Genomic DNA, 25,473 nt, shown 5'->3' with positions numbered 1-25,473 from the left:
CTCTCTCTCTCTCTCTCTCTCTCTCTCTCTCTCTCATGAACATAATACCTTCTTGGAAAAAGAAACTGGGGAGGGAGTTCTGATAGGTTACTTTACTATCCATCTTCCTAGAAAAAAAAGATATGCCAAAGAGGGAGGGATATCTGCCTTGCCTTCCAGAATTCTCTATCTTTTCTCAGAAAGAGAAGCTGTAATTAGATTTCTTTCTGCATCTACTGTACTCTAAATATCTTCATTTAAAAATAATTTGTAGAACTTAAATGATGGCTCATTCAATAAAATGTTTGCTGTACAAGCATGAAGACCTAAGTTGGATCCTCAACATCCACAAAAAATAAACAAACAACAACAAAAACCCTAGACCAATATGGTGGCATGCATCTCTAATCTCAGATGTGAGGAGATGAAATCAGGATGCTCTCTGGGGCTCCCTGGCCTAACTTAGCAGAACCAGGGAGCTCCAGACTCAGCGATATACCCAGTCTCAAAAATAAGGTGGAGAGTAACTAAGGAAGATATCTGATGTCAACCTCTGAACACACACAGACACACACACACACACACACACACACACACACACACACACACACACACGGGCAAGTGATAAATTTGCTACTAACTCTGACTCCAAATGAATCCTCACACCAGCAACTGCACCCCTAAGCCTGCATTCATCATTCTGAGTCAAGGGTTTTGAATGGTCTAGATAATCCCCCATGCTTGAATAGAGGGAGAACCCTTGCTGTGAGATATTCAGAAAGAGAACAATAGCACGTACACAGACATAATCTCTCCTTCTGTGAATCATGTGAGTGTAGAACTGGCTTTGAGACAGAGAGAGAATAAAGGAGAATACTGGCCAGCCCTGGACTGGGACAGCTAGGACTAATTTGTTTCATGGAGAGGCTTTGAAGCTTGACAGGTTTCACTTGATAGCTTCAGCCTCAGGTCACCTGGAAGCTTGCTAGAGAGCAGGAGTCCTACCAGAAAGGCAGCCCCTCCACTTCAGCCAGCATTCCTAGGTGAGTCTAAGAGTGTTAGTCTGCTGTTGACTTCAGTATTACAGGAGTCTCAATGGAGATTCTGCCCCCTGAATAATTAAAGCAAATGAGGACTGAGTACTAGAGTCTGTCACTAAAACCTCAAGTGACTATGTAGTAGGGCTGAGAATCACTCGTCAAACAGGAGGGGCTCCTTGAAGAGCACTTGAAAGTAGGCTACCGAAAGAAACAAGACAGGGCCGGGGTTCTGTGTCAGTGGTAGAACCCATGCCTAGCATACATGACGTCTGGGTTCGATCTCCAGCCCCAGAAAGTAAAAGTAATAAAATAGCTAATCTTCTTTGTCAGTTTGAGTAGATTTAGAATCACCTAGGAGACGCACCTCTGGGTTTGTCTGAGGGCATTTCCAGAGAGAGGAATGGAGGAGTGCAGACCACCATGAGTGTGAGTGGTACCATCCCATGGACTGGGGTCCTGAACTAATGGAACAACACTGAGCACAAGCTCTCAGCTACTTCCTGGATGCAGACACAACGTGACCCTCCCTCACATTGCACTGCCCCATCCCTCCTCAAGTTGATTTTGTCAGGTCTTTGCCACAGCAATGAGGAAGCCACTGTAGTAGAGCTCCTGGGACTGTTTGAGAACAGTTGTTATCAGGTAGAAGAAAACAGCCCCAGTCTGGCGATTTTAAGGGTCACAGTACAGTTACTGTGACTTATCGCTCAGAATTGCTGGCTCTGGTATTTTTCTCTGTCACATTGAGAATCTTACTTCCTTGGAATGAGAAAGACATGCCAGCAAGAGACGGCTACAGATGGTCTCACACAGTCTGCAAAACACAAAAGCAAAACAAACAGCGGAAAGCCTGAGTCCAAAAGTCAGCTACCACCCATTCCTGTGCTAAGGGGCCACTCTGAACGGCGTGCCAAGCGGCTTGGGTGCATTCCCGTGGAGCCTTTGGGAGTTTGGTCTCATTCATGATATTTGACACACAGTCAGTGGGACCAAAGGCATTTCTTTCAAAAGATCGTTACAACAGACAGGTGCAAAGCTTTGTCCCCTACAGGTCTTCTGGGTAGAAGGATGATGGGCTTTTTACATTCTCACAGAACTTGAGTGCACACAGCAGATACTCTTGGCACGATTTCCACAGTATGCAATACCTCAGCCTCAGAAAACCTGCCTTTCTGAGGTGCTGCCAGCTGCATTCACAGTAGCCACTGTGACCGAGCTGTCTGGCCCCTAGACCTTAAATAGACCTGAATCTGATACTTAGTTGTCCTTATCAGAAATTCTCACAGGCCCTCCTTAGCGCAGCAGGTGAGAAATCAGAAATAAGTAATCACGTGCAGAGAGAAGGACAGTCACATGCAATTCTCCTCCCATGCAATGCATGGACAGGGTATCAGGAACCCAGGGCTGAGCACTCTAACTCTCCAATGGAAACCTAGTCCTCTCAGGAGCATAGCTCAGCTCCCACATAATATTACCCTTGTATTTGTTCATTGTAACAACTCCTCGTTCCCTTACTTTCCAGAATAGTCTCTCTGGGAACTGGGAAGCATGGTTTCTGGCCACTGCATCAGCCCATTTACCACTGAAAATGATGTATTTCTGAGTGTATTTCTGCCTCTGTGGCTGTGATTTTTTCTTTTCTTTGTGTGTATGTATTTGTGCACAGTATACTTAAATGCGTGCATGCATGCGTGCGTGCGTGCGTGTGTGTGTGTGTGTGTGTGTGTGTTCAGGTGTGAATACACATGTGTGCACACACATGTAGAGGCTGAGAGTTGACCTTGGGTGTATTCTTCAGTCCCTCTCCACTTTATTTATTGAGGATTCTATTAGAGAAGGGGGAGCTTCCTGCTTCCAGCAAGCCTAATTAGCGGGCTTGCCCCAGGAATGCTGTCTCGACCTTCTCGGTGCTGGGATTGCACGTGGCCTCCAAGTCTACAATGACCTGGTTGTGGAAGATCTGAGCTCTAGCCCTCACACTGGGCCATCTCCCCAGCCCTAATGCTATGGTTTTTAATGAGTTGGTTTCTTGTCCCTATTCCAAATTTCTTTTCTACCATCTAAAGATAAAATATTTTCTATCTTCATATGCAAATGAGTTATGAATATAATGAACATTTTAAAACTTCACACATCTATTCAGCTTCCTTCCTAAATACAAGCTGGTGTTTTTCTTTCTTTACCACCTGCAAGCACTTAAAAGTCATCGCTCCAACTCTGATAATTACACCTTCATTTCTTTTCTCATGGTTGGGCTAAGATCTCATGATTAATGCACTAATTTCATACACTTAATCCCTGTGTTATCTTATTTTTGTCATTCTTCCTCTTTAGCAACCAGCACAGCACCCACTCATATGCAAGTGTGAAGAAAAATGCACGCCCATTAGCTAATGTGCATTTTCCTGCAAATGTTCCAAATCCTGCTTTTACTGCACATGCAATAGTACAGATTTCTACAGCAAATGATAGCATTCGTTACACTTTTGTTCCTACGATATTTTCAGAGTACATAACTTTTTCCATGATTTTCCAACTGAGGATATACTTATACTTTACTATAAATTTCCTTATGACATATTCCAACTGACAGTATGCTTTTTTTCCACAAACCCAATCAAACTAGTGCCTCATAACATCCTTTTAAGTTTTGCTATGTTTTATTGGATAATGAAATTTTACTATCGTCTTAATTTACATCTCCATTACTTGTGGGTTTCTTTTATGTTAAGTTATGTTTCTTGGTGAATGTATATGTACCATTTGTATTTATTTTTCTGTAAACTCCCTGCTTACTATATTTTGCTCAAAGAATTATTACATTTTTATTGGATTGTTGGTCACTTATGAATTGGCTTGTAAGTATTATTCAAACATTAAGTAATATTAGTTTCTTTCATACTGCTGTAAGCAAAATCCCTTCCAGAAACATCAGAAGGGAATAAGCAGATATTTTGTTTGCTGTTGTAAGAGGATCCAGTCCACGGTAGAGAGGGCCAAGCAGGGTCGAGTGCTTGAGGAAGTGGGATGCAGAGAGAGGAGAAAGCTGGCAGTTTTAGGCTGTCTCCTTTCCCCTTTTCCTCCATCCACGGCACCACCCCAGATGATGAGTACACTCATGTTCTGGGTAGGTCTTCAGTTAATGTATGCAGTTAATTATAGCCTTGCGGACACACTGGAGTTATGTCTCAATCTCCCAGGTGATTCTAAATCACTCAAATTAAAAGAAAACCTATCACAAGATAATCCGTATTTAAATATATATATAAATGTTTTCCAAGTTCAATCTCTATTTTTTGATGTATGGGTTTTCTCCTATGTAGACGTCTCTAATGTTTGCATGATAAAGCTTTAGGCTTTGCAGCCTCCTCTATTTGGAACATGCTTTATGAATGAGAATTATGAATTTGTATTTCTTATAGTGATTTTGTGTTGATGGTAATATCTACATATTTGCTCCACTATAAGCTTACTTTTATGGGAGGAGACTGATAAGAAACCAGCATTATTTTTCCTCAGTGACTGGCCCATTGCTCCAGCAGCAGTGAGTGACACCTGTCCTTCATTACATTCTAAACTACCCTATATAGTTGAGTTACTTCTCCACTCTCCAACCTGTTACAAGACCTGATACTTCATGAAGCAGGAACAAACTCTGGGTTCTTCTAGTTGCACTGAACACCGTACAAAACGAATTTCCTCTCTCATTTCTTTCTTTTCTTTCCCTATAATAGATTTTTTAAAGCCATTCAGGGTAGGATTCTATCCTGTTCTTCCAGATCACCCATCCTCCAGCCTCCACCCCACAGGGCAAAGCACTTAGAGCCTTTCCCATTTTCCCCAAGTCTGCACCTGACAGGCATTTCAGCCATTAGCTCTATCACATGGAGCTGGCTAAGTAGAGGGCAACCCTGAGGTACCCGTTGCCATGGCAACCTCTCTGTTGGTGGCAAAACCAGGGATTCCAGCAAGGCACAACATACATTTTACCTCCTGTACTTCAGAAATGCTATCAGGGGCCGGTAAAAATGGAGATTGTGCTCAGGGCTCTTCTATCTCCAATAATCTTTGTTCTCATCATATTTTCTTATTGTAGCTTTTGTTATTTTTATTTTTGTTTTGTTTTGTCTCCTTTCACTTTTGAGACAGGATATTACCGCGTTGTCCCAGTTGTGTTAAACTTTTAGTCTCAAATGAGCATTCTAAGTAGCTGAGACCACATGTGACTGTGCTGCACTTTTTTCCTTAGAAATAGTGCCAGGTGGCCCAGGCTGACCTCAAACATGCTATGTAGCCAAGGATGACCTTGAACTTGATCTGAAGCTCCCTCAGCCTCCACCCTCCACATTCTGGGATTACAGGTGTATACCACCAATGCTTTGTTAGTGTGGGAAAGAAAACTGAACTCGGGTCCTGCATGGGCAGGAGCACTAGAGCTAAACCACATCCCAACCCTACATGCTGATTGTTCAAGTATCGCTGACATTCATTCTCATGTCTTGGAGCTGGAGCACCACTCTGGGAATTCACAAGTATGGGGTCCTCCCAGGGGAATAGAAGCCGCCACTTAGAAATGCTCATTCTACCTCTGCTGACAGATTGGGGACTTCTGTCCTTGCCTATGGTCAGTAAAGCAGGAAAACAAAACAAAACATTATCCAGATGAAGTTTTGAGTCCATCACACATACTTTCTTCTGTGCAGTCACCAATAATGATTCCATTATATACCCATATGATATATATCTATTATATATATCCATATATCCAGTAATGAAGCCCCTATCATTCTTCCCTGTTTTGAGGTCTTTGAGTGAGTCTGCATACACTACATGACTATTCAGAAATGTACAAAGACTCAGAAGAGTCTTGATTCTTGATTCTGATGTTTGTGTTTTGCCTAAGGACAACCATAAAAGGCTCTTGAAAGAATTGAAATCCTGTGAGATGACACAGATGCTTGTCATGTAACCTAGTGATCTGAATTCAAGTCACCAAACCCATCTTAAGGTAGAAGGAGAGAATTGACTCCACAAAACCATCCTCGGACTTACACCCACACACATGCGAGCACACACCCATGCACATACAATAAAATGTTTTAAAACAATTTAAATTTATATCAGTTACATATAATCAAACACAAAAATGCATGTGAATATGGATGCAGTTATGTTAAACATGAATAATGGGATAACTTGTTTTGGAAGTGCTCCTTGAAAAGCACTAAAAATGGTTCTCAGTCATTTTCTTGGGAAATTGCGCTTAGGAAACTGGAAAAGATACAAAAAAAAAAAAAGTAATGTTAGCTGCAACTTAAAATTACTTCCGTGATTTTGCTTTATGCGAACAGAGACCAAAAGTAACTTGAGTGAACAATATTAGTTTAAAGTATTATTATTTATGTGTGTGTATACGTGTGTGTGTGTATGTGTATGCATGCACACATGAGTGAGTGTGAATGCAAGCTTGTAGAGGTCAGAAAACAACTTAAGACATCTGAGTTCTCTCTTTCTGCCATTTGTATTCTGGGGCTCAAACTAAGTTGTCAGGCTTGTAGGGAGAGGGCTTTTCACCAGTGAGCCACCCACCATCGTAGTAGACATATTATAAGGATAAAAAGCTGGAGAGACGCTCTTTGGCTAAGAGAATTTGCTGCTCTGGTATGCATGGAATTCTGAAAGAATGAATGAACGTTATATGGAAAGAAGAAAGAACTCTTTCTAGGCCTAAAATCGGATCAGCAAGTGGTTGGAAACCCTCACACTGTTATTTCAGCAGTAGGCACGCTGTGCCTTGCAGCACTGTAAGGTAGGGCCATCGGTAACTTTTCTCCTTCCACGGCCTTTACTCTGTGAAAGCTAACCACTTTTGAAAATGTTTACTTCAAGTACAAAGCGGATTCCACTCTTTTACTCGGAACTGTTTTACCATATTTTGTCATTCTTTAAATAGAATAGAGATGTCTGGAACAGGAGACAATTTGCATAGTTGTAGATTAAGTGCACTTCTCCTCTTTTCCACTTTCTCCTCTCTCCTGTCCTTTTTTAATAGCTAAATCATCCTCAAGGCTGCTCCAGCTAATTAAATGTCCTTCACACTTTGTTGACGTGAAGAAGAGCTGCTGCGGCAGAACTGCAAGGCTTCTAAGCGCTTTTCATGTTAGCTTTATAATGAGGTGAGCCAGAGAGGAATCTGCTTGTAGAAAACACCAGGCTGACACTTTAGTAACCCAGGCTAATTTGTTTCCCACAGTCTTCTTTGATGACCACTAATCATTCTGCCTATCAACACACAAACAATTAGCTTTCTTTTGAGATTGACAATTTGTCGGAAAAAAATTTCAAAAGGTGTTTTAGAAATATGTTTTTTTTAAATAAACAACTATATTTAACAGGGCATTTATATTCAGTTTATTTTTAAGTCAGCTTTTGGGAAGAAAAGACATTGGCATAAAATTTTAAAAAATATAAAGTGAACCATACAAGGTTTCCCTTACACTGATGCAACTAAAGAGTAATTTGAAACCCAGGACCCAGCTGCATTTACCGTAAAAGACTTAATATGTGTGCAGACTTAATTTTCAAGGGCACCTTAGATTTGCCCATCTCCTCAGTCCATCTGTAGTAGATCCAAATCAGGCAGCAACCAGCTCTCAGCAACCCTCCTATCCCTGGAAAGTTACGGATAAAAAAGGCCATGAGATAATAATCATAACACAAACACAGGCAGGGTCTTTTCACAGGGAGGGCTATATTCGATGTCTCAAACTATAGACAGTTTCTATAAGTTGAGATCTCACGGTTAGAGCAGAAGAGTAACTTAAAAATGCATTCTGCTATCAACTCAACTCTTTCAGAAGACATACAACAACGACAAAAGACAATCCATGATGGCGAGCCACTTCCAAAAGAGCCATCTCTGTATCCCAGCTGTGGCTCCTGAATTTTATTAGAAATTCGCACAAAACAGAAATCTGAGGAGCCCCCTTGACTTATCTGATTTCTAAGATACTGACTGCCATGCACCTAAACATCGATCAAAGGGGAAGATCCATTATTGACTCAATTTTGACCTTGTTTGTGTCTTGCATGTGGCTGTCACAGCCATGAAAACCTGAATAACATGGTATCTAAGAACGTACCTATGGTAAACGCTTAATTCTTTGCCTGTGCTTTCTTATGCTGCTTTTTATATGAATTAGGATAGACTTTGTCCCTTAAGTTCAAAATGCTGAAAACTTGCAATGAGATCTTCTTAGAGCAGTGTCCCTTTCACAACAATGAACAAAAATGGAGCTAAAGAAATGGAATGGTGGGACAGTCCCATGAGGGCATTCTAGTGCACAGGTCATTAAAGACACAAATGCAAGGCTTGAGGGAAAAGTTCTCAGAAGGAATTATTTCAGTTCCCTCTTAAGCACATTAATACACAGGAATAGCTGGAGGTCGGGACCACCCCCACTGGGGTCTCAATTAAAGGTGGGCAACTCAAAGGGAACTATGTATGCAAGCACTCTAGGAGCCTGTGACAAACGCTCCCCCAGGCCTAGCCAGGAGTGTCCTATCAGAATCTGAATTTTCACAGCATCCTCAATGATCCTCTTGCACCTTCCCGTTGGACAGCTGTAAACCAAAGCACTCTGAAATCAATTGCTCTCCTCTAAGGCATATCAGGGGCTGAAGAAGTGCAGTAATGTCCCAAGGCCTAAGAACACCTCAGTCACACTGATATCCAGGGCCTGATTTCCATAGGACGCAAAATCACTTTACCAGGATACCGGTTACCAAGGAACTCAATCCCACAAGCCATCCAGCACAAAGGGAATTCTCCCTCAGCTGGGAGCTGAAAAGGGGCTTCCTGGATTTGCACCTTTCCCCAGACTTGGGTTTCTTTGTTCCATCACTTCCTGTGGCAGGAAGGAAAAGAAGTTATGAGCAACCTCAGCAAAAAGGAAGGTAACACATCACTAAGGAAAGCCCCACCCCACTATCAGCGCAGAGACCACAGCTGTCATCACACAGGGAAGCCATTTCAAGTAACAATGGCCCAGGAAAACAGATAGGTTACCCCAAATTCCATGTTCTGTGGTTTGTTTTTGTTTTTGTTTTATGTAAGAGCACTCTTTCTGCAAGTACACCTATGTACCAAAAGAGGGCATCAGATCCCTTTATAGATGGTCGTGAGTCACCATGTGGTTGCTGGGAAATTGAACTCAAGATCTCTGAAAAAGCAGCCGCTTAAGCACTTAGCCATCTCACCAACCCATCCAATGAATTCTCAGTTTGGGGGTTGGTAGAAACTAGTGGTCTGCTAAGTAAATAAAGTCCAAAAGGTATTTTTAATCTCTGTTAGTCACAAACTATTCCAATACAGAGCTGGGCAAGGAATGGCTATTCTGTGGGGCTACCACTAGCCCATGAAATGGTAATTAGCCTCTGGACCTGCAACATTGCAGTCTCCCCCACAGTACTGATCTTCTAATCAAACAGTCTCTGTAGACACAGCTTCTTTTCAGGAGTTTCGTTAAAATCACACAGCTCTGCAGCCCCTGGTTCCGAGCCTCTCTGGCCTACACATTCGAGCTGTGTTCCAGAGTAATAAGCATAGATTTGAGTCAAGAAGGCATCTATCTTCTGAGGCTTCTAGGCTCTTGTGTTCTGGAACAAATAATTGGACCAGGGACAGATGTAGAAATAGTCTGCTAAGAATGAGAAAGGTACCAGACGGCTCTAAAGCTCCAGTCCTACGCATCATGACCCATTAAGGACCACTTACACCGCACTAACCTCCTCTCTCACTTGGAAGTCTTAAGCTAGTGGGAGTGTCCAACTGACTTCTTTAGTATGTTAAACTTGATCTCTCTCTGTCTCCTCTCTCTCTCTCTCTCTCTCTCTCTCTCTCTCTCTCTCTCTCTCTCTCTCTCTCTCTCTCTGCTTATTACCACAGTAAGAGTCTTAGAAGGTACCCTAAATGAGACTAAAGGTGACTTGAGCGCTTCTGCCTTATCACTACTCTGATACAGACCAAGGTTTAGAGACTAATGAATCTATCAAAGCCAAGCATAAAAGTAGCAATGTGTAATCTACAAGCGTCCACAACAGTATTAAACAGTAACTATGAGGGTTGATTTATAATCAGTTATACATGGAAGGGAGAAATATAATAAGTACAATAAAGTATTGCTTATTCAGACCTTTGATACAGAGATGGGGGTTTAAAAAAATAATTAGGACATATAGCAAGCTACAAGTTCATTTACTCTGTTTATACCTAATTAACCTCTACTCCTCCTGGGATCTTAGGCAGTCAAGCAAGTGGCCTCTATTTCTGCCTTCAGGAACAAAGTTTGACTACACCAGTAGAGCCTAATTTTTAAGTCAGAAGACAAACATTCAAAAACCTCTACCCATATTAAGTGGGAAATTCTGGCTAGCTGGCTTTCATTAGAAACTGAAAGTGAAAAATAAAAGACAAGCTGATACCCAGAATCCCCTAGGCAAGACTGCATTGTCTGTCTGCAAAACCTGCTGAGCCTGCGTGTCAAGTGAGAACAGCAGTATCCTCTTTCAAAGAAAGCAAGACTGCCCCACGTCTTCAGCATCTTTATCAATAGCCAATTATTTTCCTATCTATTTTTAAAATACAGTCAATAGTGAATAGCTGGAACAAATTAATTGGGAAAAATCACTTTCTTCTATAGAGCTCAGACCCAAAAAGAGATAAGAAATAAAGAGGCTGAGACAAACAGGAAGACACGTTCTATCTTAGGCACTGCCTCGAAATAACATGCAATTTAAATTAAATTATAATTAATAGCAGCAGTTTTGTTGAAGTGCCTCAGATTATCACTTTCAATGCTGAAGATCCAGCGGTTTCCATGGAGACATTTTCTCTATGTGATGTCAAATCCAATCTTTTTTTTTTTCTTTCTTTCTTTCTTTTTGTTTCTGACATGTGACAACCTGAAGCTTTTAGTGCCTTTCATTTGGGGGAGTTTTATGTTAAGTAATCTTAATTTACTTTTATATGCAGTTAAATGTGGGATTTTTTGCAATTTGTTTCTGAGCCTAAAGTCTACAAGTCTTTCTATTTGAAACAGTAAGAACCACGACCACTGAAATTATCTTTTGTCTTATTCTGTATTCTCTCCACCCTCTTCCCTAAACTGATAAGAAACTAGAGAAAAGAATTTAAATATCCTTTCAATATTCTGTTCTTCTGAAAGCATTCTAAAGTTAGCTTCCAGTTTCAATGTTTGCCTTGAATAAGCGAAGCCATGACCATTTTCTTTGTGTCACCTTGACTCCTGGGGTGAGGGGGATGATATTTGCTACTGAGAGACTATAGGGGTTTCTTGTCTATAGTGTCAGCTTAAGGTTCTTAGGGTTGACCCCTTACTGCCATTGTGTGTAATTTTCCTTTGTCAAAAAAATGACTCTCACGCTCTGCTTTGGAAAAAGAAAATAAATAAAAAACATGCCCAGTCACTTATTCATTTTTTGATGTGTATAAGTGTTTTGCCTACATGTATATCTGTGTGCCACTTTCATACCTGGTGTCCACGGGAACAGAAGAGGACATTGGTCTATGAATATAATAATGAAGATGACCAGAGGAAAAGAATCTATGCAGGGAAGATACACAGAAATGCACTTCTGTGAGACATTAAATCAGAGCAGAAATGGCCCCCTGTCTGGTGATTGCCATCATGTGGTAGTGACTTTGTGCTCTGTGACAAGACACCTGACATAAACAACTCAAGGGAGGAGAGAATTCTTTTGCTCACCATTTCAGATGGTTATTCCAACATGGTGGGAAGCCTTAGGCACAGCAGAGCATCTCACAGCATGATGGCCAGGAAACAAGAAGAGGACTAGAAAGGGACTGTTAACATATCTCCAAGGATTCAGTAGCAATGGCCTACTTCCTCCAGCTAGAATCCCACCTCCTAAGGTTTCCAGAACCTCCCCAACTGAACGCCAACAGATGAGTGTTTTAGGAGGACATTTCGCATGTATTATCATTTGGGGATCCAGGAGAAATGTATTTAGTATAGAACGTATTTACAGGATGCAAGTCTGCCTCTGAGATTCATTAGTATCTCTTTTACACGTCCAAGATTGGGTTTGCTCACAATGTTTCTGGACAATAAGGGGTCATAGACTCCCTGATATTTCAGTACCCCTAAAATTGTTTGACTCTCCCAGAGGGAGAAGGCAGGGGGACATGACTACCAGCAATAGATTGGAGCACATGCCGTGAATGAGCTTCTTCATCCACATTCAAGGCTTGTGTCTTGGTCACTACATTTCTCTATACTCATTCCGAAATGATGTTGGTACCCAGGGGAAAAGACAGTAACAATGAAATGCATCAACCAAAGCAGCGATTGCTGTGATTGCTAGAATAAAATAGCTTTGCCACAAGGGAGCAAACATTCACATGCATTAGAATAACCAGGCTTGCACATGTAGCAGAGGATGGCCTTCCTTGTTGGGCACCAATGGGAGGAGAAGCCCTTGGTCCTGCCAAGACTGGATGCCCCAGTGTAGGGGAATGTCAGGGCGAGGAAGTGAGAAGAGGTAGGTCGGGGAATAACCTCATAGAAGCAGGAGGAGGGGATATGGGATAAGGGGTTTATAGATGGGGAAACGGGAAAGGGGATAACATTTGAAATGTAAATAAAAATATCCAAGAAAAAAAAGAAAAACAAAACAAATAAACAAACAAACAAAAAAACATGGGGCTAGGGGGCAGATTCCAGACTCAAATTGGATGAAGGTATTAGAAAATTCTATTATTTGGCTGCCAATTTGTTAAAAGTTCTAGATAGAGAAGGATAAACAATAAAATAAAATGTCTTGTGTTGTTTACACTAAGTCTGGTGACATAACTCTAGAATCTTAGTGTGCTGAAGATAGACACAACATGATCACAAGTTTGAGGCTAGCCTGATCTACAGGGCAAATTCTGTGTCAAAAATAAATAAATAAAATTGTTCTCATTTTCTTGGGGAAAAAAAAAGAATAGCCAGGCTTAAATTAAAAATAAAGCCATAAAAATCAGGGTTCTTATGAAAGAAAAGAGAGGGGAGGTTGGGGGGACGGCGGGGAGGGACTATGAATGTCCTTGATTCTGTAAGGGTTTCTAATGGCCTGAAAGTTTTCCACTAATTGGTATCTAACAACCAAGGTCTAGTGAATATGACCTGTTTTATGTGCTTTCTTTATTTAATTTATTCATTTCCCTTGTTTGTGTGAAAGGAAGACTAAAGTCGTTGCCTTGCTTTAAGGCTTTGAGAGTGAGCAGCTGAGTTTTTAAATACACATGCACGGCAGAGTTCCTGAAGAGTGTCTTAGTCATGGTTTCTGTCGCTGTGATGGTTGTGTTTGGTCCTGAAACACCGTGACCAAAAGCAACTTGGGAAGGAAAGGGTTTTTTTCACTCACAGCTCCCTGTAACAGTTCATCATCAAAAGCAAGGAGGGCAGCAACTCAAGCAGGGCAGGAGCCCAGGGGCAGGAGCTGATGCAGAGGCCATGGAGGGGTGCTGCTTACTGGCTTGCTCGTGATGGCCTACTCAGCCCGCTTTCTTATAGAACCCAGGACCATGAAGCCCCAGTTACGCCTGCCCCCAGCAATCACTAAGAAAAGGCTCTCCAGGCTTGCTCACGGCCCACCCTTACAAAGGCATTTCCCTCCACCCTGATGACTTTAGCTCGTGTCAGGTTGACATAAAACTATCGAGCACAAAGAGGCTTCACAGATTGATTGTACAACCTCCGCAGACTGATTTTAATTATGCTCACCGATGAATATGCATTCATCCCTTGTTATACAGCATTATCGCTCATCAGAATGGGACTTTGAACTAGATTTGTCCTTTCATTTAAAAAGATAGCTATCACATCAGAAGGAATAAGAGGTTGGGGAGAAGGCTCAGTGGATAAAATACTTGACTAATGAGCATGAGGACCAGAGTTTAATCCCTAAAACCCACATTTTTTAAAATAACGTGTGATTTTTGATTCCAGCACTGGAGAGGCAGAGACAAGTACATCCTGGCTACTGGCCAACCAATCCGGTCCATGAAAAACTGTTTAAAAAGATTTATTGTTTAAAGGTGCCTTAAGAAGGACATTCAAAATTGTCCTCTGACCTCCACATACATGTGCAGACACATACATGCACATACATGAGAACCCATGGATAAAAGAAAGAAAAGGAAGTGATAAGAATTAATACTACTATAGCCATTGGAAGGGGCTCTGGCCACTTAATTGGAAATGGGTACCTTCCTTCAAGAAAGAGGTAAAAATTGATGGAAAAAGAGAAAGGAAAGCAAGGTGTCCAGACAAATCAGGGAGCACTTTTCTCAGGAGCTGGTCTGAAGCATTAGGAATCGATCGCATTCAGAATAGGTAACTGGAAAAGTGGCCTCATAGGGGAAGAAGCTGGAGAGACATTCTATGCTCATGGGGCCTCCACAAGATCAAGAAGTCCACATTCACTCCAGTGGCAATCTTGGAAGGCTTCAACTGTTCTTCCACTCTTCTCATTCGTCTGAGTTATCTCATGTCTCTTCTCCCACTACCAAAACTCCTGGCACCATTTAGAGCTGGAACATCAAAGGAACTAGAGAGGGGTTGGGATGCAGGATGTAGGACCGCGGTAGAGCACTTGCTTGGCTTACATGAGGGCCTGGGCTCCATCCTTAGTGCTGGAGGGGAAGCATACAGATGAGGAGAGCCTACCAATATGTCTAAGCATCTGTGATTTCCAGTAATTCTGAGGCCAAGGACACAACACCACAGGTTTTGGAGCAGAAAGAAATTTTGCTGTGGTTCACCTGCCACATCACAAATTATACCATGTTACAAATTACAGATTCCTGAAGTGTAGAACATTTTATTATAGCTATGCAGGTAGTGTCACAAATATTGTCACAGGAGGCTGATAACAAAACTGCCTTGTAATTTTTGTCATAGAAAAATGCATTTAAAAAAATCTTAAATCAACTCTAAGAGGAAAAGGACTAAATCATATGCTGGCACAGTATGAAATCCTACATGCTGTCCCCACATTTCTAATGTTTAATGTGTTTTGAAACTTCATATTGGTTGAGAAAGTCAGAAGTTTTATGTTTGTCAGAAGACAAGAAACATGATCTGCTCAAAGTCTCTGGGATGTCTAGAAGGAAGGCCCACGTGAGAGTCCCATAGGTACAGCAAATTCAATATGTCCAACATAATTTTTTATTCCATCACCTAAAAGGACCTTTCCTGTCATAGGCCTAACCTATACTCAATTATCTAGAAACTGGGACCTTTATGCAACTCACCTGCCTGGCTTTTCCTAGCTTTCAAAGGGCTCAAATGGGGGAAGATTATCTCCTTTGGAATTGACGGGTTCTAATTCCAGTCAGCCTGGAGATGGACCAAACAGCATATGAAGATGAGTAATTATATCATCCAAAGGCCTGAAAGTATAAAAGATGGACTGTGATGGTCTAAACTTCATCCTTGAAAAGTGGTCATGTCAAGGGATGAACCAAATGTTACAGAGCCTTGTGGTCATGTGAGTTGCACGACACACAGTGTGAAAGCTACAGAGCAGCCTCAGTCACCAGAAACAGAGATCATAATTCAAACCGCATCCACACTTTTAATTAGCACCTTCACTCTATAAACAAAGGCTTCGATGGCGGATGTAATTAGACCACTAGGGACAGGAAAATCTCATTAATACAGTCTTGCCTATTTTATTGTTCACTGTATATTCTCAGAATGGAGTGTGGCATGGTGAAGACATTCTATAAAGATTTAGTAGGTGAATGAATATGCCAAGTCTACAGAGTAATAATTCTCTGGAAAAGAAGACACAAACTTAAAGAAAAAAAAGCCTAATGATTATTTTTCAACTGTGCTTTTATATAAGCTGGTTTTATTCACATAAAATAATTTCAGGACTAGATTAATATCAAGTATTATTTATTTCTGTTGCCATGACAAAATGCCATGGCTTATGGAAGAATGTCATATTCTGCAAAGCTTAGTTCTAGAAACTTGACTGGGATTGCAAGGGAATGAAAAGAACAAACGTAGGAAGAAAGGCTGGGGTCAGGTGGGTCCTGTATCTGCTACTCCGATGGAGTGGCACCAATTGCACTGCAACTGGGAACAACCTCCACACATTTGTTATATAGAGCACCTGAGGAGGAGGAGTTAGAGAGTCTAGATAGAAGGTGTCTGTAGACTAGCAATCTTATGCTTAACACTCAGGGGAAGAAGCCTGGGGTTGCTAGTTCTTATTACATTGCTACCATCTCTAACGGGACCAGAGAAAGGCTTTTCCATCCTCTGAGCCTGACCCAGAAGGAAGGCTTTGTCAATTTCCGACAGATTTGAGGCATTAGTCCTTGACATGAGGCATGACATATGCATGACCTTGTCAATAATACATACTCAGCCAGGGCTTCGTTTACTCTTTATGTATTCACTGGAGGCTTCCTCTGCTCCCGACAAAAGAAAGGATGATTTTGTCTTTCAGTTGCACAGGGAGAGTCCAAAAGAGCAGGCTGACAGAACAGGAAGCTGAGAAGTCACATCTTCAACTGCATGTAGGAAGTAGAGAGACTGAACTGGAAGTAGAGGGAGGCTATAAACTCTCAAGGCCCACACCCAGTCATGTTCTTCCTCCAGCAAGTCTTCGTGTCCTAAAAGTTATATAACCTCTCCAAATAGTGCCACTAACTGGGGGTCAAGTGATCAATGCCTGAGCCTATGGGAGCACATTTTTCATTTAAACTACCACAGTGTGATACCTGATTGACCTCTGCCTTCTTGGTTTGAAATCTTAGATCAATATTACCTACCCCAGAAAAACATTGAAGTGAGATGGGGATGGAGGGAGACCACTAGGAGAAGAAGCAAAGCCACCAAAACTAGACAGTATTGATGAAGCCAAGAAGTGCTTGCTGACAGGAGCCTGATATAGCTGTCTCCTGAGAGGCTCTGCCAGAGCGTGACAAATACAGAGGCAAATGCTAGCAGCAAACCACTGGACTGAGAATGGGGTCCCCATTGGAGGAGTTAGATAAAGGATTAAAGGAGCTGAAGGGGCTTGCAACCCCATAAGAACAACACTACCAACCAACCAGAGCTCCCAGGAACTAAACCACTGCCCAAAGACTACACATGGAGAGACCCATGGCTCCAGCTGCATATGTAGCAGAGGATGGCCTTGTTGGGCACTAATGGGAGGAGAAGCCCTTGGTCCTGCCAAGGCTGGACCCCCACCCCCAGTGTAGGGGAATGTCAGGGCAGGGAGGCAGGAATAGGGGATGGTTGGGGAGGGGGAACACCCTTATAGAAGAAGGGGAGGGGAGTGAGATAGGAGGCTTATGGATGGGAAACCAGGAAAGGGAATAACATTTGAAATGTAAATAAAAAATATCCAATAAAAAAAGTGTAAAAAAAGAAAAAATGCAAGTGTACTTTGACACAGTAATTTGACTTACAAAAATGCTTACACATCTGTACAAGGATGTTTTTTAAAAAAAGGACAAGAAACAAATTGTGTTATTTTAAAGATATCTAGACTTAGGATTAAGACAGTTAACATAAGCAAATTATAACAAAGGTACCTTTTACATGTACAATTAAAGACTTGAGAGAGTGTAGAAAATCCTGAGGCTTTGGAAATAAATTTTCTTTCATTCATGTGTTTCTCAGAAATCATGGCTATAAGCAATCATGACGCTGATGATCAAAAAGATCAATAATGTACAAATCCAAGAGAGAAAATTTTCTCTGATCCTAGGTGAATTTGTCAGGTCGGGAGCCAGTGATGTGCCTCAGGGAGTAAAGCTACATGCTGCCAAGGCTGACACCTGAGTTTAGTCATTGGTACCCACACGGTAGAAGGAAGGAACCAATTCTCACAGGTCGTCCTCTAACTCCACTAGTACATCTTGGAATGCTTGCACTCACATAGATACACACATACACAAAAAAAAATTTTTTAAACTTAAATTAGTCTAAGAGAGAAAGAGCTAAATCTCACATGCTGGTTGAAAATGTGAAACCCCACATTTTGCTCACACATTTCTAAGGAGATGGAAAGAGAGCGGTCTCTGACTATTTTTGTCATTGTCTTAGCTATCTATGCTCAGGAATAAATTAGCCTTATGAACTGAGTCCCTAGCAAGGTTCTACCTACGTTGTAACACTAGCCTCTCTGTTGAGTCAGACCAAGTACACGCCTTGAAAATATTTCTGACGGTGACTTGGCAGGTGGTGGTCTGGTTCTCTGCTCCATCTACTGGAGGAAAAGTTTGCTCCACAGGGAGATAGATCTGCTTGAACTCGAGTGGAAACCCAACCCATGCAATCCATCTGTGGGCTGGAAGGGCCTGGGAATGTAGATCAATGGCAAAATCTTGCCTGGCAGGTAGGAGGGCATAGGTTTTATATCCAGTCCTGCCAAAAAGCAACTAAGTTTGCTTGTATGAATTACTTACTATAGATGCTCCACTGACCTGAGGAAGGTCTCAGAATCTACTTGTCTTCAGAGCACTACATGGAATTCATCTTTGAGAAATATCTAAATGTTGTTCTAATTTTTTTGAAAAGGGAAGAAATAGAAAATCAAGCCATTAACATTCCTCTCATTATTTCTGAACTTTAAGCCCTCTACACATTCCTGAAGGGTCTAGTGTTTTATCAAAGCTATGCTAAATATTAAAGGAGCAATTACTTTTAAACAAATAGTGTTTGCTGTAAAAATCTCATCAGCATATAAATCCCAAACTGTTCATAATGCATGGGTTATAAGTGGGCAGAAGACAGATTTCAATAGGACATGAAAAAACAAGCCCTCTGCTTCTGTGTCCATAGGCCCTGGGGTTGGATTCAAAGAACTGCAAATCAAAAAACAAAAAAGCAAACAAAACAAAACCTAGTCCTTTCAAAAGGGACTGGGCCTAGGGGTGCATGCCTTTAATTTCAGCCCTTGGGAGGCAGAGGCAAGCAGATCTCTGTGAGTTCAAGGCCAGTTGGTCTACAATTTGAGTTTAGGGCATCAAGGGGTATTACAGAGAAAAAACCTGTCTCAAAAAACAAAAACAAAAACAAAACCCAAAAACCACCACCAACAACAAAAGGACTATCCTAAATGCACATAGACTTTGCACCTAAAGCATAATAGTAAAGTGGCTGTGAAAATGGCATTAAAGTCCATGGGGTATTATAAGCAATTTAGAGACTATTTAAAGCACACAGGAAGATTATGAAGGTCATATGCTCCCAAGTTACATCCAGGACTTGAGTGTCTGTGGACTCACGGTCTTGAAAGCAGCCACTGAAGGAAACATAGACTTGTCAGCAGATCAGGCTGATTCAGAACATTCTAAGATTCTAAGATTCTCTCACATCGCCCTCAGATGATCCATATAGCATTGAAACTTGTACAAAAATAGCAAAAACAGAGAGGGGTGTTCTTGGATCTTTGTGGGAGACAATAGCAAAATTGGGTCCATCTGACATGGTAGAAATTTCATTTGTAGAAATGAAGGTGTCAGAGTTGTATGAAGAGATAAGTCTGAGATTCTTCGGTGCATTGGCCTCTTCCACTTCCCTCTCTCTGTCTTTCTCCACAGCCAGTGCTGATTTCCCATACAACCCAGGACAAGGCCAAGCTATAAGAAATGGAGTCAACAGAAACTCAGCTATCATTGGAGGTATGTAGCACATAGAACAGACTTTCTAGCAGCTACTCACCTGGAAAAAGCAATTTTAAAGAACATGGGGCTGGAGAGATGGCTAAGCAGTTAAGGGTAAATGCTGCTCTTCCAGATGGACCCAAGTTGAGTACCCAGAACCCACATCAGACTGCCCACCTCTCCCTGTAACTCCAGCTCCAGGCAATCCTCTATAGGTACCCACATGCATATGCAGATACTCATGCACAGCTATACACACACATAAATAAAATCTATTTAAAGGGGCAGCTAAATGGCATTATTCCAAGTTCACTTATGGTCTCATCAAGGTCCCCGTCCTTGTCAGTTTGGGCTTTTTTTACAAGATAAATTCTAAGTGTCAAATGAACCTATGGATGACAGAGGTCAGTGACTATTGACAAGTTCATACACCATATCCACCACCACAACATATAGAACACATCGTCCTAAAAAGACTTCTCAGCTGCTTTTATAATCATTTTTTTAAAGACCCATCTAATCCTTTTGCTCCTCCAGGGTTTCAAAAACTGGTATAAAATGTGTCTTCTTTCATTCAGACAGCATAATGCTTTTTAGATCTGTCCACACCGTTTTGCTTATTGATAGCATTTCTTTCTCTTGCCCAGACGTATTTCATTGAATGAATATGCTGTCTTTTGTTTTACCTACTTACCTATTGCTAGATATTGTCTCCAGATTCAGGTTACTATGATAAACCTTGCATATATCTTAGGTGGACATAAATATCCATTTTTCGTTGATAATTCCTAGAAATTCAATCTCTGAGATGCTGAAGTAAGTAGGCCTTTACCTTTGTAAGACATTGGCATGCAGCTTTCCAAAATGACCCAACCACCTCAGAGTCCTGTGACCAATATATAAAAGGTCACTTGCTCCACAGCTCTCACTGCTGTCAGCCTTCTTACTTAGCCACTCTGGCAGAGGAGTCACATTGTCTGAGTCACGTGTATATATTTCATGAGCTGTCTTGAAATCTTTCTCCACCTCCTTAATTGGTAGTTTGGTTTCTTGCTATTGATTAGAGTTTGTATTCTGTACTCAAGTCCTTGGTCAGACAGACATCATAATTTTTTTTCACAATCTACAGCTTGTTAACAAACCTGACTCAATGTTGTACAGGTCTTGTACATTCTTAATGATTTTCTGTTTAGCAATTCTTTCTATTACAGAGCAGAGGAGGGCCGCAGTGTCCAGCCATGGTTACGGATGGGTCTGATTCTTTCTCTGATTCTGACAGTTCTCACTTCGTTGTTCTGTAGTTCTATCAGATGGGTCCACGTTTGGAACCCTTACCTCTTCTTGAACATTTTATCATTGTGAAAGGTTCCTTATTCCTTCTGATAATATATCCTTGGCCTCTGTTAGTCAGTCTGGGTTAGTAGTGATTGGTTTGCAGTTCTTCTGAGCTCATCTGTTATCGATGCTATTTCTACTCTAATTGATTTTTCTCCGGTGGGATGAAATATTCCTCCCTGTTTGTTTTGTTGTTGTTGTTGTTGTTGTTGTTGTTGTTGCTGCTGCTGCTGCTGCTGCTGCTGCTGCTGCCGCCGCTGTTGTTTCCTTTGCCCATTTGATCATTTTTATATCGGCCATCAGACATTACTAACATGACAGAGTACGGGGTTTTAATTGTCTTCTTCAACTGAGTGCTGAGGTTCCACACAGTAGTTACGACTTGACATCTTTTAGGAATGTTAATTAAACTTTTGCAAGGCCAATCTTGACAGACCTTACACACCTTTAGCATGACCCTTCACTGTCTGTACTGAATGCCTGGGGATTTTCCACAGTAGAACTTGATCATTTTTCAGCCTAGTGTGAGCTCTGGAAAATGTTCCTAGTCAGTGGAAGGTCACGGACACGCTCGAATGCAAGTATAAGTATTCAGCTGGAAGTTCATCAACTTCATAGATGCACAGATCTCCTGAAGGCCCACCCCCAGTTTAAGAAGCCCACTGGGTTCTCCCTGCACAGCAGTAGGGACAGTAAGAAAACTGAGCAAAGTGTGGAAATTCATCATTTTAGACTCTTTCCTCAGGCATCATGTGTGTCTGATTGACCTGCTGTCCACTGCCTGAAAGCAGATGCTTCATTCATTATCTGTTTCAGTTACTTTGGGGAAGAGGACATGTCATTTTCTGGTTCCTGTTAGCCCCTTTGTGTCTGGAAGCAGAAGCCATGTGTTACTTCTGCTGTCCACATGACTGTCGCTGGAAAGAGTCACATCCAAGGGAGCTGGGGTGGATGGAGGGGTGAGGAGATGTGGGATGTGGGCAAGGCTGGTCTAACCTCTGGTACTTCTCTGGTCTCCCTAGGGGTCATCGCCGTGGTGATTTTCACCATCCTCTGCACCTTGGTCTTCCTCATCCGGTACATGTTCCGTCACAAGGGCACCTACCACACCAACGAGGCCAAGGGAGCTGAGTCAGCTGAGAGCGCAGATGCTGCCATCATGAACAATGACCCCAACTTCACAGAGACCATTGACGAGAGCAAAAAGGAGTGGCTTATTTGAGGGGTGGCTTTTCAGCCATGGGATAGGGAGGGAGGAGTTAAGGGAGGAGGGGGAGGGACAAGAGCACCCCACGTCATACCCCTGAGCACACGCTTACACTATCAGCACAAGCTGGGGAAGGCAAGCAATCCAATACTCTTAAGACTGATGGCCACACAAAATATACTTTTTAATATTTCTTTATAGCTGAGTTCCCCCTTCCATATCAAAACAAAATAATACAAAAATGCTTTTAGAGTTTAAGCAACAGTTGAACTTTGTAGGTACTATCTGTCTTATTTTGTGTGTGTTTAGAGGTGTTCTAAAAACCCGTGGTAACAGGGCAAGTTTTCTACATTTTTAAGAGCCCTTAGAATGTGGATATTTTTTTTTCTCAAGAAAAATTGATATACATCCATGCAGCCTCTGACATTCTCTTTCTTTTGCATCTAGTCGACTTTTAATGGGCTGTTGTAGCAACTAGTTTGTGTCCAAGTAATATTTCTTTTGGTGTCCCATAAAATGGAAATAAGAAAAGTGGTAAAGAGCCTATTTGCCCAGTCTTCTTCAGTGACACCTCAGTCTAGGCCAGTTTTCTGAAGGTTCCTGTCTGGCCTCAGCCAGGGAAAGGAGAGTGAGTGGCCTGTCCGCAGCAATGTAACCAGCACAAGTGGAGACAAGCACTCAAGAATCCAGCAAAGAAATGCATATCGGGCTTATTGCTTTTGTTTTCATTGACTTCTACATGCCGATGTCCTATGTATGTAGCCTTAGACCTGTTTAGTATCTGTAACTATCAGCTAGAAGACTGTGGTGACCAACTGCTCTAGGACTTCTCCTCTGTTTTAACTACATTATTGGATTTTATGTGTATATGCGCCTCCATGGGGAATTAGAGCCAGAGGGAATGTCTCCTTTGCTCTGTTTCTTTTATATTTATAACAGAAATATGGACACTTTCTAGTGAATGCATAAGTTAGTGTGCTTTTCTTCTTTTGCTTTAAACCACGTTTTTACACTGCTGTGATGAAGTCCTAGCAGACAGCATCCTCCGGATGGCACAGTCCAATAAAGCCAACTTGCAGCCGCCATTACTCTGGAATCATGTGGGAGACACTGCCATATTTTAAACCAACTCGATCACAGGGACACTGTCATGATACACAGACCTGTGACAGATACATTGAATCTGAAGTCACCACCATCCGGTCATCAAAAGAACACAATTGTCTAATAAATAACACATCTTAGGGTAATCAGGAATCTTGGGCAATTTGCTACAAAAAAATAATAACTTCTTGATTTTCTGTAAAAATAATAGGTTTTGTGTGAGTAAATGGGAGCAATTCTTCCTATTGGAGCACCCAAAAGGAATTTAATTAATTTATTTTTTTAATTGCACAAAAGTTCTCCCTCGAATGGTTGCCATTTACAATTGTATACGTCAGGCCTCTTATACTTAAAAACCTCTTTTTAAAAATTTTGTAGGCTCCACCATTTTGAGGAATTAAATGTGAAGATTCTTTCTCCTCTTAGAACAGTGAGGTTAACGCAGTATTGATGCTCTTTTTCTCGTGGTCTGTCTTAATAAGCTGCTTACCCTAGTTAGTTGGGATTTTACCCAGATACTCTCAAGGTTCTCCAAATGCTTAATGTATTGGAGGATCTCAACTTCTCGAATAATAGAAAACTTTATCCCAAGCCTCTCTTTGCACCAGTTTACAACGGGCTCCAAAAGGAGGCAAGTGTCCCCCCTTGCATCAAGGAAACTGAATAAAAGGGAATCCTGAGAGTGTTTTTAATTGCAGGCAGACCTCAGACAGTCCCGTAAATACCCCGAATTGTCAAGCCTTGTTCATTCTTTCATAAAACATATTAAATGGAAAGGTATTTAACAGAACAAACTGTGAGAACAGCTGTAACGTTTACTTATGAGAGCACATTTGAGACCAAACGTAATTTTATTTCATCAAGATACCTGACCATAGTGTATTCTTGTCCATAATTTCAAATTGAAAAAGCAAATGTTTACCATTATGGCTTGAAATTGTTTCTGATTTTTAAAAAAAACTTATTTTGCAGGCATTACTTTTGCACTTAACAAATACTGTCAGATGGAAATGTGTGCTTTCTGGCATTTCCTGAGATAGCTATGTTCCTCTGCTTCATCTCAGCACTTCTCTTCCCCCAAATGATTAGCAAGAAAAACCACCAAGGACAGCTCCAGTGTTAAAATGTTCTCACCTTGTCCTTCTCCTCACTCGTTCCTTCTCTTGCTTCTGCCACAAAAGACAAAGACCGAGGGCCAGTCCGTCTCTCACAATTCGCAAAGCTAGGGTCCTGAATGATGTCATCAGTTAAGACACACAAGAGATCTGCTGGCACAGTCTCTCCTAAGCAGTTACAATATGGCTGACAGACAGGACACAGAAAGGTGGGTACAGTAGTAAGTAGCTACATTAATTGCTCTCCTTGGAATGACACCCTTAGCCAAACTAATCACATCTGTGTATAACAGACATGACCAGTCTGTTCTGAATGGGAAATACTTGCTCATTTGAAGAAAAAGAAAGGAATTCTCTGTTCCAGTTCTTCCCTTGACAGTTTGGCATGACGCTGCTTCAAGAGTCATGACATAACCCAGATTTGCCTGATCCTATCTGTTGTTCTTCTCCACTACCGCCTCAACATCTTATATCCAGTATATCATCCACCAAGCACAAACTAATGGAAAGCCCTGTAAGCAATAACAATATATAAACCAAACAAACCCCAAGATACTGTACCAAAGGAATAAGACACACTGGTGCATGCCTGTAATCCTAGCATTTGAGAGACTGGGGCAGGAGGGTAATGAGTTCAAGGTCAGCCTGGGCTACTTAGCAAATTCCAGTCAGCCTTGAGCTGTCTAGTGAGACAAGTCTCAAAAAAGTTCTAAATAAATGAAGCTTCAGAGAACATTGATGACTGACTGAGGCTTATGTGTGCAGGAAACTTGCTCTGCATCTAAAACAAATATCTGTGTTTTTCAAGAAGCTAAAAATGAAAGACTCCAAATGAATGCAAAATTAGTGGTACTCTATACTCTCAAAATAGCATATTCTCTGGATCTCATAGAAGCTAATTCAGGACATCAAAATTATTTCAAGGCTGAATTTTCCCTGGGCCTTCTTAATATGTAAGAGTGTATTTCCTCA

The 25,473-nt window shown here is 41.5% G+C and overlaps 1 protein-coding gene across 1 annotated transcript in view; it reads left to right on the top strand.

Annotated features, from left to right (window-relative positions):
* Cntnap2 (contactin associated protein 2) overlaps positions 1–24,176 on the top strand; it is a 2,154,251-nt gene extending 2,130,075 nt beyond the window's left edge. Inside the window, exons 24-25 of the mRNA XM_032907255.1 lie at positions 19,678–19,758; positions 22,098–24,176. Of these exons, the coding sequence (XP_032763146.1) occupies positions 19,678–19,758; positions 22,098–22,297 (281 nt within the window). The 3' untranslated portion in view covers positions 22,298–24,176. The remainder of the gene's footprint in view (positions 1–19,677; positions 19,759–22,097) is intronic.
* Positions 24,177–25,473: the final 1,297 nt, after the last annotated feature.

The sequence above is a fragment of the Rattus rattus genome, chromosome 6 (assembly GCF_011064425.1).
Source record: "Rattus rattus isolate New Zealand chromosome 6, Rrattus_CSIRO_v1, whole genome shotgun sequence".
Classification (NCBI taxonomy): Eukaryota; Metazoa; Chordata; class Mammalia; order Rodentia; family Muridae; genus Rattus; species Rattus rattus.
This window is presented reverse-complemented; position numbering and strand designations above follow the sequence as displayed.